The 17516-nt window shown below is 38.2% G+C and overlaps 1 protein-coding gene across 1 annotated transcript; it reads left to right on the top strand.

The window, feature by feature from the left end:
• Nucleotides 1–6997: 6997 nt before the first annotated feature.
• Nucleotides 6998–11164, top strand: LOC103436624 (uncharacterized). The gene is made up of 2 exons (XM_008375069.4): nucleotides 6998–8154; nucleotides 10904–11164. Exons 1-2 carry the CDS (start codon nucleotides 7268–7270, stop codon nucleotides 10962–10964), a joined length of 948 nt encoding a protein of 315 aa, XP_008373291.3. The 5' UTR covers nucleotides 6998–7267; the 3' UTR covers nucleotides 10965–11164.
• Nucleotides 11165–17516: the final 6352 nt, after the last annotated feature.

The following is a 17516-nucleotide window of genomic DNA, read 5'->3' as shown; positions in this document are numbered from 1 at the left end:
ACATATTGTATTAACTTTTTTTATTGATAAAAGTTATTTAGTTTGATTAAAAAATAAATTATTATTTGTAGGTTTTTATCACAAATAGTCTTTGAATTGACCCACCTCATCAAGATGGTTCCTGAAGTTTAAAGTCAATCAATGTAGTCCCTGAAAATGGGTGTCACTAATCAATGTGGTCCATCCATCACAATCCTATCAAAATTCTATTATATGCTAATGTGACACATAACGGCACCTCACAAGTCTAATTAAATATTTTCATGTAGATTAAAAAGATTTAAATAATAATAAAATTTGACAGAATTGTGAGGGAAGAACCACATTGATTTGCGACACCCATTTTCATGGACTACATTGATCAATTTTCAATTTTAGGGACCATCTTGATGGGGTGGTTAATTTTAGGGACCATTTGTGATGAAAACCCCTTATATGTAATCACTTGTGGATGACATTGACACAACCAAAAGACTAGTTCTAGATGCTTTTAGAGATCCATATACTGCCTGTTATTTTCATTTATTCACTGTTCAGATGGTGGAAATAAACTTGAAATTTGAACAAAAGTCGAAATTTGTAACTTAACATGCACCAATTTCCTTATTTAGATTCATAAACCTAGAAATATAGAATTTCCTCGTGGAACAAGAAAATTGACTTTGGGACCTCCAATTCCCAGGTTTAAATTCCATGTAAATATGTAGTTGTCATTACTGTATTTCCATGAGTGAGAGTTAAAAAAATAAACTCAAGCATGAGTGACCACCATTGTTGCAACCACTACCACCATAACCGTTATCGCTGCCACCATCTCCACTCAACATCATTATCGTTGGCGCCCCCACTACCCACCATCATCACTATCATCGTTGCCACCAACCATCACCATCACCATCACCATTGCCACAACCCAAACCATTTACAATCAACACCGCTAACACCACCACCCCCCCTCAGCCCCCATTCATCATCGTCGGCATTGCCACCACCCATCGTTATGGGCGAAGCTACATGGGGACAAGAAGGAGCGGCCACCCCTTTGGTATCTGGAAGTCAGCATTAAGTGTGAGGATTGCGCCCCTTTGGTCCTCTGAATTGCTACCGAAATTTGCTGTTCTACTTCAATGCATCTATGTTTTATGCTTCATTACTTCTCATGCATTGTTTTTTAATACTCAGGCCAAAATGACGTCGTTAAGAAGGGATATGGTAAGGCTATCATTATTCAAGAGTTTGTTAAGTTGTTTGATAATATAAAGGAGTTGGGTGTGCAAAGAAGTTTCAAGTTCGATCAAATTCTATTTAAAGGCCATTATACGCCACAACAGGTATATGTTGGCCAATAGGTACTTTAATGCAATGTTGAGTGAGGGAATAGAGCCCAATATGAATACTTAAAAATTATATGAGCCACTTGGTTATGCCTATAAGGTGTTTGACGAATCACCCTACTTAACTATCTCTCTTAAATGCCACACTCAGGAGCTACTGTAGAGAGATATGATGGGAAGATACCTTGTATCTCTTCCATAACATGATATATGAGTCAAGGGCAATGATGAAAAGCCTAATAATTTAACCATACACATTGCTCTGAAGGCATGTGCAAGGTTAAGGCACTCACATATGAGAAAATAATACATGAGTTTGTGAAGAAACATGACAAGATTGCATTAAATATGTTTGTGGTTATGTGTTGATTTAATTGTATTCCAAATGCAGAGAAATGGGCGAGGTTGTGAAAGTATTTGGCGAGTTTTCAAATTTTTTTTATGAAGTGCGACAAAAAAAAGGTAGAAGCTTCTATCCTTTTATATTTCACCCCTTCCAGACAATTTATGGCTTCGCCACTACCCACCATTATCACCGCCACAACCAACACCACCTACAATCGACACCACTACTACCACCCTTCCCTCGATCCCCCACTCACCATCATCATTGCCGGTGTCGCCACCACCCACCATCATCACCACCACAATTAACACCACCTATAATCAACATTGCTACTACCACCTATCATTACCATCACCACTGCCACCTCCAACCGCCATCATATTGTCGATGTTGTTGTTGCCGCCACTACCACCACCACGACCTACCAATATCATCGTTCCTGCCACCTCCACCCACCATCAACACCATCGCTCCCACCCACCATCATCATCGCCACTGCCACCCTCCACCATCATCACGGTCACCACCACCCTCCATTAACACCACCCATTAACATCACCGACGTCACCACCACCACCACCACCACCACCCATCATCATCATCACCAACGTGATAATGATGTTACCAACCTTAAATTATAAGATAAGGATAATACTTGCATTATTCCAAATGTGGAGAAATGGGCGAGGTTGTGAAAGTATTTGGCGAGTTTTCAAAATTTTTTATGAAGTGCGACAAAAAAAGGGTAGAAGCTTCTACCCTTTTATATTTCACCCATTCTTGACAATTTATGGCTTCGCCACTACCCACCATTATCACCGCCACAACCAACACCACCTACAATCGACACCGCTACTACCACCCTCCCCTCGATCCCCCACTCAGCATCATCATTGCCGGCGTCACCACCACCCACCATCATCACTGCCACAATTAACACCACCTATAATCAACATTGCTACTACCACCAGTGAAGAAAATATCGATAATATCGGCGAAATATCGCCGATATTATCGTTTTTTCGGGGATCCGATATTTTTTAAACTATCCAAATTGTTTTCGCCAAAATATCGCGATATTTTGGCACTGTTCAAATCGGAGAAGAACGCCAGACTCCGTTAACCGAATCCCTAAATCCCCAAATTCGAATTCAAAGCAAATGAACTGAATCCCTAAATCCCCAAATTCGAATTCAAAGCAAATGAACTGAATCCCTAATTCCTAAATCCCTAAAATCGAATTCAGTACAAAAATGAAATTACATGCAGAAAATTCGAAATCTGTACAAAAATTAAATTACAAGCCGAGAAGAAGAGAAGTAGGAGCCTGGGAACGTCGTCTTCCTCACGAATCCAAGACGGCTGGGACAACATCGTCCTCCTCACCGACGACTACGATGAGTTCCGGTCTATCGTCCGGTGTCCGCTGCCTCCGCTTCTCTCCAGATCCCAAAACCCGCTCGGGTTTGATGGATCATCTGCCTCATGTGGGTGTGGTGTGGCTGTGCTCCGGGAAGGAGAGTTGCAGAAATGGGGGGAGAAGAAACAAGGAGGAATGAGGGAGAAGGTTCGAGGGATTGGGGAAGGGGGAAACACGGGGAAGTGGGGTGTGCGTGTGTTTGTCTCCTCTGGGAAGGAGATATGCAGAAAAGAGATGGGGGGGGAGAACTGGAGAAGAAACAAGGAGAGGGAGGGTGTGTGTGCGTGTGTGTGTGTGGAATGAGGGAGAAGGATCGAGAGATTGTGTGTGCGTGTGCGTGCGTGTGTGTGTGTGTGTGTGGCACACGGTTTTGGCACACGATTTTGTATGAAACCATGGTTATGTGTGTGTGTGTGTGTGTATGGTTATGTGTGTGTGTGTGTGTGTATGGTTATGTGTGTGTGTGTGTGTGTGTGTGTGTGTGTGTGTGTATGGTTATGTGTGTGTGTGTGTGTGTGTGTGTGGCACACGGTTTTGGCACACGATTTTGTATGAAACCATGGTTATGTGTGTGTGTGTGTGTGTATGGTTATGTGTGTGTGTGTGTGTGTGTATGGTTATGTGTGTGTGTGTGTGTGTGTGTGTGTGTGTGTGTGTGTGTGTGTGTGTGTGTATGGTTATGTGTGTGTGTGTGTGTGTGTGTGTGTGTATGGTTATGTGTGTGTGTGTGTTATCCGAGAGAAAAAGAAAAAAACTTTGAGGGTGTGTGTGTGTGGCACACGGTTTTGTGTGAAAGAATTGGAAGTGACTTTGCTCAGAAGAACCAAATATTCTATCAGAGAAGAGCAAAAAAATCTGCTTACTTTATCTTCTTCTCCATGTGAAGACCAAATTCTGTCAGAGAAGAACCAAAAATGCAATGTATAAAGTGTAAAATATGTACTAATTCATTATATATAAATTATTATGGTGTGTTTAGACTTCTTTCATTAATTACTACAGATTTTCTACATTCACAATGTTTGTCAGCTCGCTATATAATCAACTTGATAATGTTAAATCCATCATGCAATGCATTTCCTTCCAATTTTTTGTGATAAACTAATAGATAATTGACTAAATAAACATCCTGCAAAGTTTTAATAAAAATTTCCAAGTTTTTCTTACAATTTCCGTGGTTTCCATGTAATTTTTATCGATATTGATATTATCCCGATATTTCCATCGATATTTTCGTGTTTTCGGACTACCGATATTTCCGATATTACCGATATTTTCTTCCTTGACTACCACCTATCAACACCATCAGCACTGCCACCTCCAACCGCCATCATATTGTCGATGGTGCCGTTGCCGCCACTACCACCACCACTACCTACCAATATCATCGTTCCTGCCACCTCCACCAACCATCAACACCGTCGCCCCCACCCACCATCAACACCATCACCACCACCCTCCATCAACACCACCCATTACCATCAATGACATCACCACCAGCACCACCACCACCATAATCACCTTCATGACTGCAGCCACCACTCATCATCATCACCAACGTGATAATGATGTTACCAACCTTAAATTATAAGATAAGGATAATACTTGCATTCCTCATTAGGGATGAACTCATTCCTCCACTTGTAAATAATGTATCTTCAAGGCATAAATTTTATATTGAACTGTTCGATATCTTAATCTTTTTTTGAAGATCATACTTACAAAAATCATTCAAATGGTAGATCCTTTAGTCATTTAGATGTATAAAATAAATGAACGGTTTACCATTAATATGTTACTTAATACATACACCTTGATTTATTTGGTACATTTACATACTAAACGATCTCTAATTCGAATGATTTTTTTGTATGAATGACCTTCAAATTTAGAGTTAGAAATAAAACGGCTCCAATTATAAAATTTTTACGGTGAAAATATATTACTTGGAAGTGAGGAATGAGCTCACCATGAAGTGAGAAATGCAGGAATTATTCGTAAGACATTAGGAAGGATGAAAAAATTACTTAGTAACGCCCTAAACCTTTGGTGTGATATATATCCCACCCGTACGTTCATTCTCTGATCATGGTGGTGAGTCGGTGAGTGAAACTGAATCACGATTGATATAATGGGAGGTGATCGATTTCACGGGTGTCACCTGTTCATGCTTAAATAATAGACACCACATGCCTGCACTCAAAAGGAAAAAAGCAATTTTACATAAACACTGTGTTTTGTCTTATCTTATGCATGCTTTTGCTTTTCAGGGGACAAATTACATAGTAATTTACATAGTTATTTGTGAAAATACTTTCATGTTAATAATGCCAGCTAACTTTTCAAAAAAGCTTTAGCTTTTGGAGGTTCTGAATGACCAAAAATAGCTGCAAAGTAGGGAGTATTAGTATTAGTATCTTAGTTCTGAAATTTTTATAAAGAAAACTAAGGACTAGAAGCTTAATTGATTCTTTGAACCATTAACTATTTGAACTTTCGAAAGTTAATTAAACCTATGCACTATAATGCATAGCGGAAGATATACTCACGTGAATTTTTAACTTCGCCTCATGTTTTGTTCGGCCAATTTATTTACTTTCTTAAATACAAAACACATTTCCACGTAATTTAACTTGATAAACCTCACTTTACAAGAGCTTATAGTTCAGTTTGGTTAAGAATATGAGTATGACTACTTAATGAAATATCAAAGATGATTATATATTGGATAACATTTCTAGAATTCTATTTTTTGTTCGCATTTGAAAGATTAATATAAAGTAGAATATTGCCTTGATAAAAACAAACTGAACTCATACTAATGACTTATACTTTGAGTTGTAAGGACAATTTTACCTTAAGCCAATGTCAACAGTTCAAATTTCCTTCTCATTTCTTAAATAAAATAGTAAAAATGATCTTTTGGCTCATGTTTTACTCAGTTAATTTAAAAAGAAGTTGAACCATCAACCCTCACATCATATTATCTACAAAAATATAGTTTACGTACAGAATCTCTCAAACATCACCTTTGTAAAAAGTCCAAAAACATGCAAGGCTTATAATTAAGTCTGAAATTTAACTAAACGACCTCCAATAGTTGCTCTAATCAAACAAAATAATTACTAGGCAGGTAGAAGGAGCTTTTCCTGTTTCGTATTGGCCTTTCTTTCTTTCTTTATTTCTTTTTATAAAAGCAAAGACAAGTTAAAGTATCATTTAATCAAGCAATAGTAAATTCCACTTTAGGATATATATAAAGTGGAATATTGCCTGGATAAAAACAAACTTAACTATCAATAATCTTTCATTCTTTCCTTTAAATTTTCGAGATTAACTACAATATTTATATGTATTTAGTGCAATTATTTTGATAATAAGATATAACTCATAAATATTACTATTTAATACAATCCATGTAACTTATGTAAATACTAGAATTTGATGATCCAGTTTCCCTACAATACTTACATGACTTTTGTGAATATCATCGTCTCAAAATCGAGATAGTGATTGTATTAGATACTTTTATTATTTCCTTCAAATTATCAAGTTTTACTACAATAGTTAATTACCATGTCATGGTAAGGTATAACTCATGTAAATATCACATTCTAACAATCTAGATAATAATTATATTAAATATATGTAAATATTGTAAGAAAATAACTCAAACTCAATACATAAAAATAACATATTGCTCCACCCGACTTGATTATATAAGAATTTAGCAAAGAGAAAAGGAATCAAAAGCCTAATAATTTGGCATCTGAGCTCCTCCTCAAAAAGAATAAAAAAAATTTAAAAAAAAAAACACAAAAAATATATAGAGGAGGACGAGTAAAGACTAAGGTCCCCACATCCACCCAGCACTGCCCCATCTAGAGCCCCTTGACTTTAAAAAATTTCATTTTATGATCCCCACCCTCCCAAACCCCAACCCAATGCCATGATATCTCCATTAAAAACTTGGTTGCCAAGAAAATGACAAATACAACAACAGAATAAAAGGGTGAGTGATGATAACCCCCAGCACCCACCCACCTGGCAATCCCTGCTTCAAACACACTACTACAACAACCCTACCCCTCACACGATCCCCATTTTCTTTCTTCTTCCATCACTTTCCTTCCCTTTCCTCTCTAATTTTCTAAGGAAACAAACACCATGCTTGATCCCAACACAAACCCACATGAACACCCATTCCTCTTCAACAGTCGCGCCGACGACGACCAAATTAAAAGTGACACAACAACAAACTACGATTCTTGGCATTCCGTAAATTACGCTTCCCGGGCTCCTCAGAAAACTACTAAAAAATATGGAAACCACAGCATGGGAGGCCGGATCAACGTCCATAATACTACTGCTGCCGGTGACGAGTCTGACTCGCCGCCGTTGCGGAAGACGACGAGCCGCGTGAAGAACTACCGGAGTCTGTCCCCGGCTTCGAAAAAACAAGCAATCGCCAGAGGACAGAGGGAGCTCATGGAGATGGTGAAGAACATGCCTGAGTCGTGCTACGAGCTTTCGCTGAAAGATCTCGTTGAGCATAAGTATAGGCCAATGGGTGGCGAAGAAGAAGAAGATCGAAATCAATATCGAGGTCAAGAGGAAGAATACGATGATAGAAGTACTGAGAATTTGGTAAGGAGGGGAAATGGAAACGGAAACGAAAACGAAATGAAGAAAAATGGTGAGAGGAAGAAACTGGTGATGAGGAGTGGGAGTATAGATAGTGGGGGGTTTCTTTTGAAGATGGTTTTGCCAATTTCTTTGGGGGGTAAGAAGAAGAATAATAAGAGCGTTAAGGAGAAGGGTGAGTGTTTGGTGGTGGATGCAAATAGCAATAATATGAGTGCAAAGGTGTCTCCAAAGCCTCAGGGGTTGGATGGATCTGTGAAGGTAGTGGGTGGGGATAATGAATGGTGGAAGATGAAGAGGTTTTCTGTATCAGAAAGGAGTGAAAGTGGTGTTTCTAGTATCAATAGTGGAAGCAGAAAAAGCAGTGGCAGCGGTAGCAGCAGCAGTTGTAGCAGCAGAAGCAGCAGCAGGTATGTTATCAATTTTAACTCGGAGTCTCACTTCCATTCGAGCGATAGGAAATTTATTTTTTCTTAAATTTTATTCTGGAAACCATGCTCTTTAATTTTGAGTTTGCCTTCAATTCATTCAGACACCAATTTCCATGATTGTTTTAAAATTTTCGGAACGAGTGATCATTCATTCGTGATGAAAACAGGGGAGTCTTGAGTTTATTGACTTCATGAAAGAATATATAAAAATTCTAAACCAAAACCAAAATCTATTTAAATTGGGGGTTTTGGTATGCGTCTGTGTGTAGTGGAATGCTTGCCCGTTAGATCATTTTCCATTGGATCATTGATCGCGCATCAAACACTTGTTGCTTAAGTGCATGTCACACACCCAAGCGTAAAAGAATTTTCGTTTGAATTAACAGAAACAATCCTCTAAGTAAGCATGTGGGACATTTGGGTGAAACTTGAAATACATCTAAATTTCTTAATTTCGGTGTCTCCATTAACGGAAGAGAGAAAGGGGAAAGGCAAGAAAGCATAAAAACATGTGGGAACTGGTAAAGTTGCATGTAACTCACTCACATTCTAGAAACTGATTTGCCAAATGTCATGACTATAAGATTGAAACATGTATACAAAGGATTGTTTGGCGCAAAAGTTGTGCAAGTTTTGGGGGGCCTTTTCAAAATTTGGCACCATTAAAAAAAATTTGTGACGTTTACAAAAACATTACATTGTAGTATTTTTAGAACTATCTCAGATATTTTTCATTTGTCAAAAATATCAACATAGGGCCTATGAAAGTGTTAACTTAGTACAAACAAGTTTAATAACATAGGGCCTATGAAAGTGCTGTAAGAATTAAACTTAAGGTGTTTGATTTCTAAATATAAGAATCAACTCACAGTCGCATTAGTGAAATAAATTCCTTTTACATTATAGCAAATTGTTTTTAAAAAGTATTGAGATTAAAGTGTTTGTCAATAATGGATAACGTTACCTTGAACTTGGAGTTAAAACTCCTCAAAATTACAAGTGACAAGTGATATATCAATTTTCAAGAAGTATATTATAGCAAATTGTTTTTAAAAAGTATTGAGATTCAAGAAGTATATGTAAATATATATTGATGTTTTTATATATATTCAGTAGCATGTTCTAAAAAACGCTAGACGCTAGTTGGGCGGCGGGCTGGCACCTAGCGGCTAGGCGGCCTAGGCAAATTTGTAATTTTTATTTATTTAATTAAATTTATTATAACAAAAACTAAGTCTACTTAATAAAATGGGTTGTTTTCTTAACCCTAATTCAAAAGTGAAAAAGATGATAAGCATATAAAATAGCAGGCCCAGCCTAGCCCAACCCACCCCCCACCCCACCCTTTCCTTATCACAAGTCTTCTCTCTTTTATTATAAGAATGCCTCGTTTCCATCAAATCGTCTAGATACCTCTCACTTTTATTAAAAGCTTATTATATTAGCACCTCACAAATTGTTGAATAAACATCATGTACTTAATACATCTCATATTTACTTTTTTAATTAAAAATTATCTTAATACACTTCACTTCCTTTCCCATAATACCATCACACCCCACATTCTTAATATATATCTTACATTTTCTACACACACCCCACATTTTTTATACATCCCACATTTCTCAAATCTTATAACACTCATTTTTAATTTTGCCGAATGATTTCAAACTATATAAACTTTAGTTTGCCGAATGATTTCAAATTGAATGATATAAAAAAAAGTTTAGACTCATTTGAACAATTTTCAATAACAATAATAATGATTTCAAAACTTTCGAAACACTGATTTCGTGTTCCATTTGTCAAAAATAATTTTTCTCAATCAACATGTTTATAGTTTCATTGCTTAGGGTTTTATTCAACAATGGAGAATGATAGAGACTTTGATAGTTGAAATAAATAAATAATACGTTAAAAGAGATTTGTAGTGTATTTATAAATTTTTTATTATTATTTAAATCTAATAAGGTTAAAATTTTCATTACATAGTAGAGTAAATAAGTCATTAATATTAAATTTTAATATGAGATACATTTAATATTTTGTGGAATGTTAATATAAAAAGTCTTTATGGAAAGCCAGCCTCGTTTCCAATTCCGCATTCAAACCCTCGTTTCCATCGCCCAACGCCTTGTTTCCACCGCCTACACTTTTTTTTTTCAACAAAGAGAAGCTGCTTGCTCTCCTCTCTGTTTTAGAATCAAGAGGCATTTCCTATCATCAGATCTCTTCCCCGCTAACCCTCAACTTTCATCCCAAAATCCAGAACGATCAAACAACATCAACTTGGCCCGCTGGTCAAGCAGCAGAAGAAATCTGAGGTGGATTCTTTGAACGATCAATGGGGTTTGTATGTATCGCCAAAATTTCCAGTCCCCTTTCTCTCTTCTTGTCAGATCGCAGTGAGATGGAAAATCGCCGAGGTTCTTACGAGGCTGCCTAGACCGCCGCCTACCACCGCCTAGATAGCGCCTAGGCGGCTTACTATACTCGATTTGATGAACGCTTTGGCATAAATCCCGGCGGCGCTCCACCGCCTAGCGCCTAGGTGCCGCCTAGGCCGATTTTTAGAACACGTCGGTTCAAATCATCGAATGAGTGAAACTGTACACACATCACTTTCAATATTTAGTTCAACGCAACACAGAATATTTAACTAAATCCTAATTTTTTGTCCCAAGTCTATTTGTTTTATATAATTGTGTTTCTGGTTGCATGGTTGCAGGCGCAAGAGCAGTGGATGCTGGTCGTTCATCCTGCTCAAGAAGAACAAGAGGCGGGATTGAATGACGATTTGCACCTTCTAGATACAATACAGCATGGAGATTAATATTAATTAAGTGTTTGTGTAATTACGTCTCAAATAAAAATATGCTTTTGAGATATTGTAGAATACCGTAGCTTGTGGTGTGTATATTCTTGAAGATTTTGGGAGAGTTGGTATATCTTTTCAGTTAATTAATGGAACTTATAATAATTTCGTGCCTTTTTGTGTAAAATCCTGTTTAAAAAAAATGAAAAACTAAAGAAAAAAAGGTTATTAATCCTTTACGCTTCACTTTCTCTCTCTCCACATCTTCACAACGCTTTCTCTCAGTTCTGCACGCCTCACTGGATGAAAATTTGTAAAAAGATTTTGTGAACTGGGAATTTGAACCATGCTAGAAATTCCAGAAAATGAGATGATAGTGTTGAGAATATCCATTGTCAGACGAGTCTATAACATATGTAAGGGCGCATGTCGAAAGTATTGAGCATGTCAAGCAACCAAGCACAAATATCCCATCGTGCTTTGCTGAATGTGTGTTCCTGCCGTTGATTTCACAAGTATTTGACCCTAGAATATGGAAGATATTGTTGGCTTCTTCTTATGAAATAAAAGAAGGAAATTGCTTGAGAGTGGCTTGAAAGTTCATGAAGTTTGTTTTTTAAGTAACTTGAAATAATATAATTATTATGTTTGGAGGTAGGTAGGTAGGCACATATTTTTCTTGCAACAATATGCCACACTTGTAAGCATGGAAAAGGAGTATCTTTGATATTATAAAAAATAAAAAAAATGTATAGAAAACTGAATGATGATTCCATTCTGCTCTGACCAAACAATAACTAATTACATTGATAATGGTATATATCTATAAAATGGTTGTTCCTTAACTACTTTACAAGAAGTTGATTGCTATCACGAGAATGAAAGATTTTCAGTGTGTTCAAAATAGATACATACGTTATATGTTATTTGTTGTCGTGAGTAATCTTTCCAAAATAGGAATGTAAATATTAGAGTCCTTTATTGGGAAGGATATATCTTGTGTTGATTTTAGTTTTCCTTTGAGAACAAGGATTGTATGTACTTATATACCAAATTATGCAATACATGAAAATCAAGCCGTAAATTTCTATTTGGCATTGGAGCCTAATCGTAACCCTAAAAAATTCTACCGTGCTACGGCTGCTGCGTGTTCAAACTGCAGATTCGTGTTCTTGTTGCGTTCGTTGCAGCAAACCGAAAGCTGCAAGAGTATTGCCTATCGTGCTCTACGGGTGTAACGGTGTGTGATCCATTGCAGGTGTTACAGAAGGATTAGGCCTAAAATTGGAGGGTGGGTTGCATGGCTCGGCCAACAACTCAATTTTGAGTTCGATTGTAATTTAGAGTGATGCTTTAAATGTACCAAGTACTGTAAAACTCAATGGATCAAATTATCCTCTTTGGTCCAAAGTACTGGAAATGCATATCGCTGGGTAAGAAAGGGTTCGTGATAGGGAGCATTAAGAAGCCTAAGGAAGACAGTGCCAAGTATGAAACTTGGGAGACTGGAAATGCAATTGCGAAATGGTGGTTGATTAATTCCATGGATCCTACCATCATGGGGTTTTTCATCCATCTTTGTACCGCTAAAGAAGTATGGGAAGAAGTTGCTCGAACTTATTATGATGGGTCTGATATCTCTTAGATTTATGAGTTGAAGGTAAAGTCATTCCGACTTCGACAATAAGGACGGCCTATTGGTGTATATTATGCCGATCTCAAAGTTGTCTGGCAAGAACTGGATCAAAGGAGACCAATCAAGATGAAATGTGTTATTGACTTGAAGACACTTCGAGAAGAAATCTAACTGGACCGTGTGTATGCTTTTCTAGCAGGACTTGATGATATATTTGATAATGTACAAAGTGATATTTTGAGAACTCAACCATTACCATCCATCGAGGAAGTGTTTTTTTGTTGTTAGGCAGGAAGCACAACACCATGCTACTATGATGGGAGGCAGTGCTGTTGGGAATCAAGGAGGAACACCCCTTGTGGCTATGGTGTCACGACCACCATCGTCTGGCCAGTTATATAGTTTGTCATCATCAACAAATTCTCGCCCATTTACTCGAGAAAATAAAGATGATTTGAAGTGTACTTTCTATAGGCAAACCCGTCATACGGAAATGTTGACCCTAAAAACTACCAAGCCTACATGGCGCGTAGGCCGAGTAACTAATGAGCTAACTACGTCATTCGGTTGTATGCTGGGAGTGGTAACTCGTCAGCCGAGGAGTAAAATGTGTTAATGTAGCATTGAGCGTGCGGCTGACTTCTCGATCTTGCGACTGGGGCCGAGGAAGGAACACTCTCGGCCTACGGGTTCTAGAGCCTGAAAACAAGGCTATTAGTTCTGCGAAGTTCACAAATCATCGACACTGGATTTGGTCACAGTGATTATATTCGTAAGAGTATAAGCACGTCGAATCAACACCAGAGTATAGGGGCACATATACTCAAAAAAGATATATGTCTTGATGGTAAACGTGGTTCGGCCGTCAGAGTGCCGAACTCTAAAGCCTACTTGTGAGTATCCAATCATAAAACAACTAAGCATTCAATGTGCCGAGCCTAGTAATTCGTAACACCTCACTTCGCCGAGAAGGCTAATGAGATGACCTCTGCCAATAAGGACTCCAAAATCCTTCTTGACCGAGACTTGGATAAATAACCAGTCGGCCTCGACACAGTGCTGTTTATCCAAACTGAAGGTGCTCCGCGGTTGGTTGATTCTACGGCAACAGTTCTGTTTATCCAAACTGAAGATGTTCACTGGTTGCCTTCACAGTGCTGTTTATCCAAACTGAAGATGTGTCAGCGAAAGAAGAAAATAAAAATCTCAAGGTTGTTGAGAGGTTTCGTGAAAGCGAGGGTTTGCGCATGGTAGTTTGTGTGCTGAGTTGGAGAGGGCTTTAATGATGTCATCCTCCCTCTATTTATAGTAGTCAACCCCCTGATCTAACCTATCCCAGCCAGTCTGACTCTTACTAGGACTTTGAAATCAACCCCCTTATCAAGCCGCATTCAATCCAAACTTCTACATTCTTATCCTGCCGAAACTCGTTCTTGTATCAGGATTCAACCACCTATGGATTCCTAATAGAACACAGCCGGCCTTGGCTATGTGGCCCATAAGCCGGATACATGTTTTCAAAAATATGGCGTACCTGAATGGTTCCCAGAATTAAAGAAAAAATTGCATGCAAATGAGTGAGCTGCTAATGGAGCTAGTGGAAGTCGTGCATTCGTAGCCGCTGCAACACTTGGTAACAAGGATGTCGTGCAGACTTAAGGGGATCCAAGTCAAACTTAGTTGACTAGGACCAATCCTAGGTAATCCTCGTCCAATACAGGTACTGTTGGACGTGTTCTTTTAGCCTCTAGTATTGAGCACCATACAGATTGGATTGTACTTTGGTGCAACTGATCATATGACATTCGATAAAAATTTATTTACGTGTATGACAACAACTCATCAAAAGTGTGTTGCAACGACGAATGGCACCATTATCATGGTGATTGGGGCCGGCACAGTGGACCTCACGCTGTCTCTCTCTCTTCACCACTGCTTGCTTGTTCCGTCATTTTCTCATCATTTATTAGCTATTCCTCAAGTTATTGAGCAATTGGATTGTGTTATACTTATGTATCCGTTTTTTTGTTTACTTTAGGATATTCAGACCAAGGAGATAATTGGGCGTGGCATTAAGAGAGAGGGGTTGTATTATGTGGATGACGTTGTTCCTGGTATAATTAATGCAGTTTGAGCATCCCGTACTAGTAATCTGCAAGAAGTTTAGTTGTTGCATCATCGATTAGGACATGCTTCTTTTGGTTATTTAAGGCGTATGTTGCCTAGTTTGTTTCATGAAATAAAAGATTCAAACTTACATTGTGAAGTATGTATTGTTGCTAAGAGCCATCGTGCTTCGTTTTCTCCTAGTATGAATAAAAGATTGTTTCCATTTGAGCTTGTGCATTCAGATGTTTGGGGGTCTTCACCCATTAATACCATTTCAGGGGTTAAGTGGTTTGTTACGTTTGTTGATGATTGCACTCGTATGACATGAGTATATGTGTTGAAACATAAAAGTGATGTTAGTATGATTATTCAGTCTTTTTCTCGGATGGTGGCTATACAATATTCCTCTATTATTAAAGTTATCCATTTTGATAACGAGGGTGAATATGTTAACTCTGAGCTATCTTTTTTTTTTTTTCTGTAATCAAGGAATCCTCCATGAGACAACTTGTCCTCATACCCCATAACAAAATGGGGTTGCTAAGAGAAAAAATCGTCATATTTTGGAAACTACTCATGCATTGCTTATTGGTGCGTCCATACCTAAGAGTTTTTGGCTGGACACGGTCGCCTATGCAGTGTATGTAATTAATTGCATGCCATCACGGGATGTAGAATTCCGTACTCCACTCCAAGTATTGACAGAACATGTTCCTGTTATCTCTACCAACACTCTTACTCCTCGGGTGTTTAGATGTGTTGCTTATGTTTATATCCACAAGATTCATCGTAGTAAATTGGATCCCTGTGCTCTTTGGTGTGTCTTTGTTGGATTTGCATCCCAACAAAAAGGTTATAAGTGTTATCACCCTGAAACCTGCTACATGCAGGCCACCACGGATGTGACTTTTTCTAAATCGAAATATTTTTATCCTCCAGCATCATCACCTTTTGATCACAAGGGGGAGAATGCTCGTATTTGTGATCTTGATGGTGTTTTTGGGTGGTTGGATGTACAAGACTACTTGCTTCAGGGGGAGTGCACCGTGATAATGACAGTGCCATGCCGATTAATGTAACAGAGCCTCGGTCCCTTCTTGCTGAGACTGCTACAGGGGTTCAGCCATTGATTTTCGAATAAGAGAATTTCGCGAGTCCCTGTGCTAGCGTTCAGTCAGCTGCTGCCAAAGCTAGCAGCCCCGAGACTTGTGCCAAAGTTGCTTTCCCTCTCTTTAGCTCGATAATGCTATCATCCAATACGTCTTCCCTGAATATCCCTGAGGTAAGTACAATTGATGCTCATGTAACCAATGATGTTATAAGTACATATAAGTTGCCACTAAGGCAAAAATCTTGGTGTGCCCCCTGATAGGTTTTCTTTGGAAGGAAAAGTGAAGTATCCAGTAGCCAATTATGTGTCATGTAAAAAAATTTCACCCGAACGTCAAGCTTGGGTGAACAATGTGGAGTCAATTCAAGTACCAACTCAAGTAGATGATGCTTTGAAGAATCAAGAATGGGCTGAAGCAATGGATGAAGAGATGAGGGCACTACAGAAAAATAATACATGGGAAGTAGTGAAGTTGCTGAAAGGAAAAAAACCAATTGGGTTCCAATGGGTTTTTACAGTTAAATACAAGGCTGACGGATTACTCAACAGGTACAAAGCAAGGTTGGTAGCAAAAGGATATACTCAAACGTATAATGTCGATTCTCAGGAAACTTTTTCTTTGGTAGTTAAGATGAATACGGTACGAGTTCTTATCTCATTAGCTGCAAATTTGGACTGGCCATTGAAACAGTTTGATGTAAAAAATGTTTTTCTTCATGGACATCTGGAGGAGGAAGTGTATATGGATTTTCCTCCAGTATAAAATATTGTAAGAAAAAACAGGAGTGTGTCGATTGTGGAAGTCACTTTATGGGCTTAAGCAGTCACCTCATGCATGGTTTGGGAGATTCACTCAAGTCATGAGGAAAAATGGGTATTATCAAAGTCATTCTGATCATACTCTATTTGTGAAATGGAGAAACGGTAAAGTAACGGCCTTAATTTTTTATGTGGATGATATGACAATAGCAGGTGATGATTCAGATGAGATTGTCAAACTGAAAAAAAAAACCTTGTTGTCGAGTTTAAGATGGAGAGTTTGGGTGATTTAAAGTATTTTCTCGTAGTCGAGGTTGCTTGTTCATCCGAAGGTATTTTCTTGTCTCAATGGAAATATGTTCTAGATTTGTTAAAGGAAACACGTATGTTTGGGTGTAAACCTCTGGATACTCCTATTATGGAGAAACATCAATTGGAAATTTATTCGGATCAGGAACCAGTAGATTAAGGCAGATATCAGAGATTGGTAGGAAGACTAATTTATTTAGCCCATACTCGTCCGGATATAGCCTATGCAGTGAGTGTGGTGAGTCAATTTATGCACTCACCAAATGTGGATCATATGGTTGCTGTTATGCGGATTTTAGCTTATTTAAAGTCAGCCTTGGGAAAAGGAATTTTGTATAAAAATTCCGGTCATTTAAAAAATGAGGGGTTTATTGATGTTGATTGGGTAGGTGATGTGACTGATAGGCGTTCTACTTCTAGATACTTTATGTTCGTTGGTGGAAATTTAGTTACTTGGAGGAGCAAGAAACAAAAGATGGTGTCTAGGTCTTCTACAGAGGCCGAATTTGGAGGTATGATGGAGTATGTGAAGTTCTTTGGTTACGTAAGTTGCTTTGGGGTCTTTGTAACAAAAACCAAAGGAGGCCACAAATTTGTATTGT

The sequence above is a fragment of the Malus domestica genome, chromosome 05, assembly GCF_042453785.1.
Source record: "Malus domestica chromosome 05, GDT2T_hap1".
Classification (NCBI taxonomy): Eukaryota; Viridiplantae; Streptophyta; class Magnoliopsida; order Rosales; family Rosaceae; genus Malus; species Malus domestica.
The sequence above is the reverse complement of the archived record's forward strand: the minus strand, read 5'-3'. Positions and strand labels throughout refer to the sequence as shown.

What these genes read in the sequence shown, in the direction of transcription:
- LOC103436624 (XM_008375069.4), top strand. Translation starts at nt 7,268, where the DNA reads ATGCTTGATCCCAACACAAACCCACATGAACACCCATTCCTCTTCAAC. An exon ending in AGCAGCAGAAGCAGCAGCAG is followed by an intron (nt 8,155 to 10,903) that starts GTATGTTATCAA and finishes GCATGGTTGCAG; the next exon opens with GCGCAAGAGCAGTGGATGCT.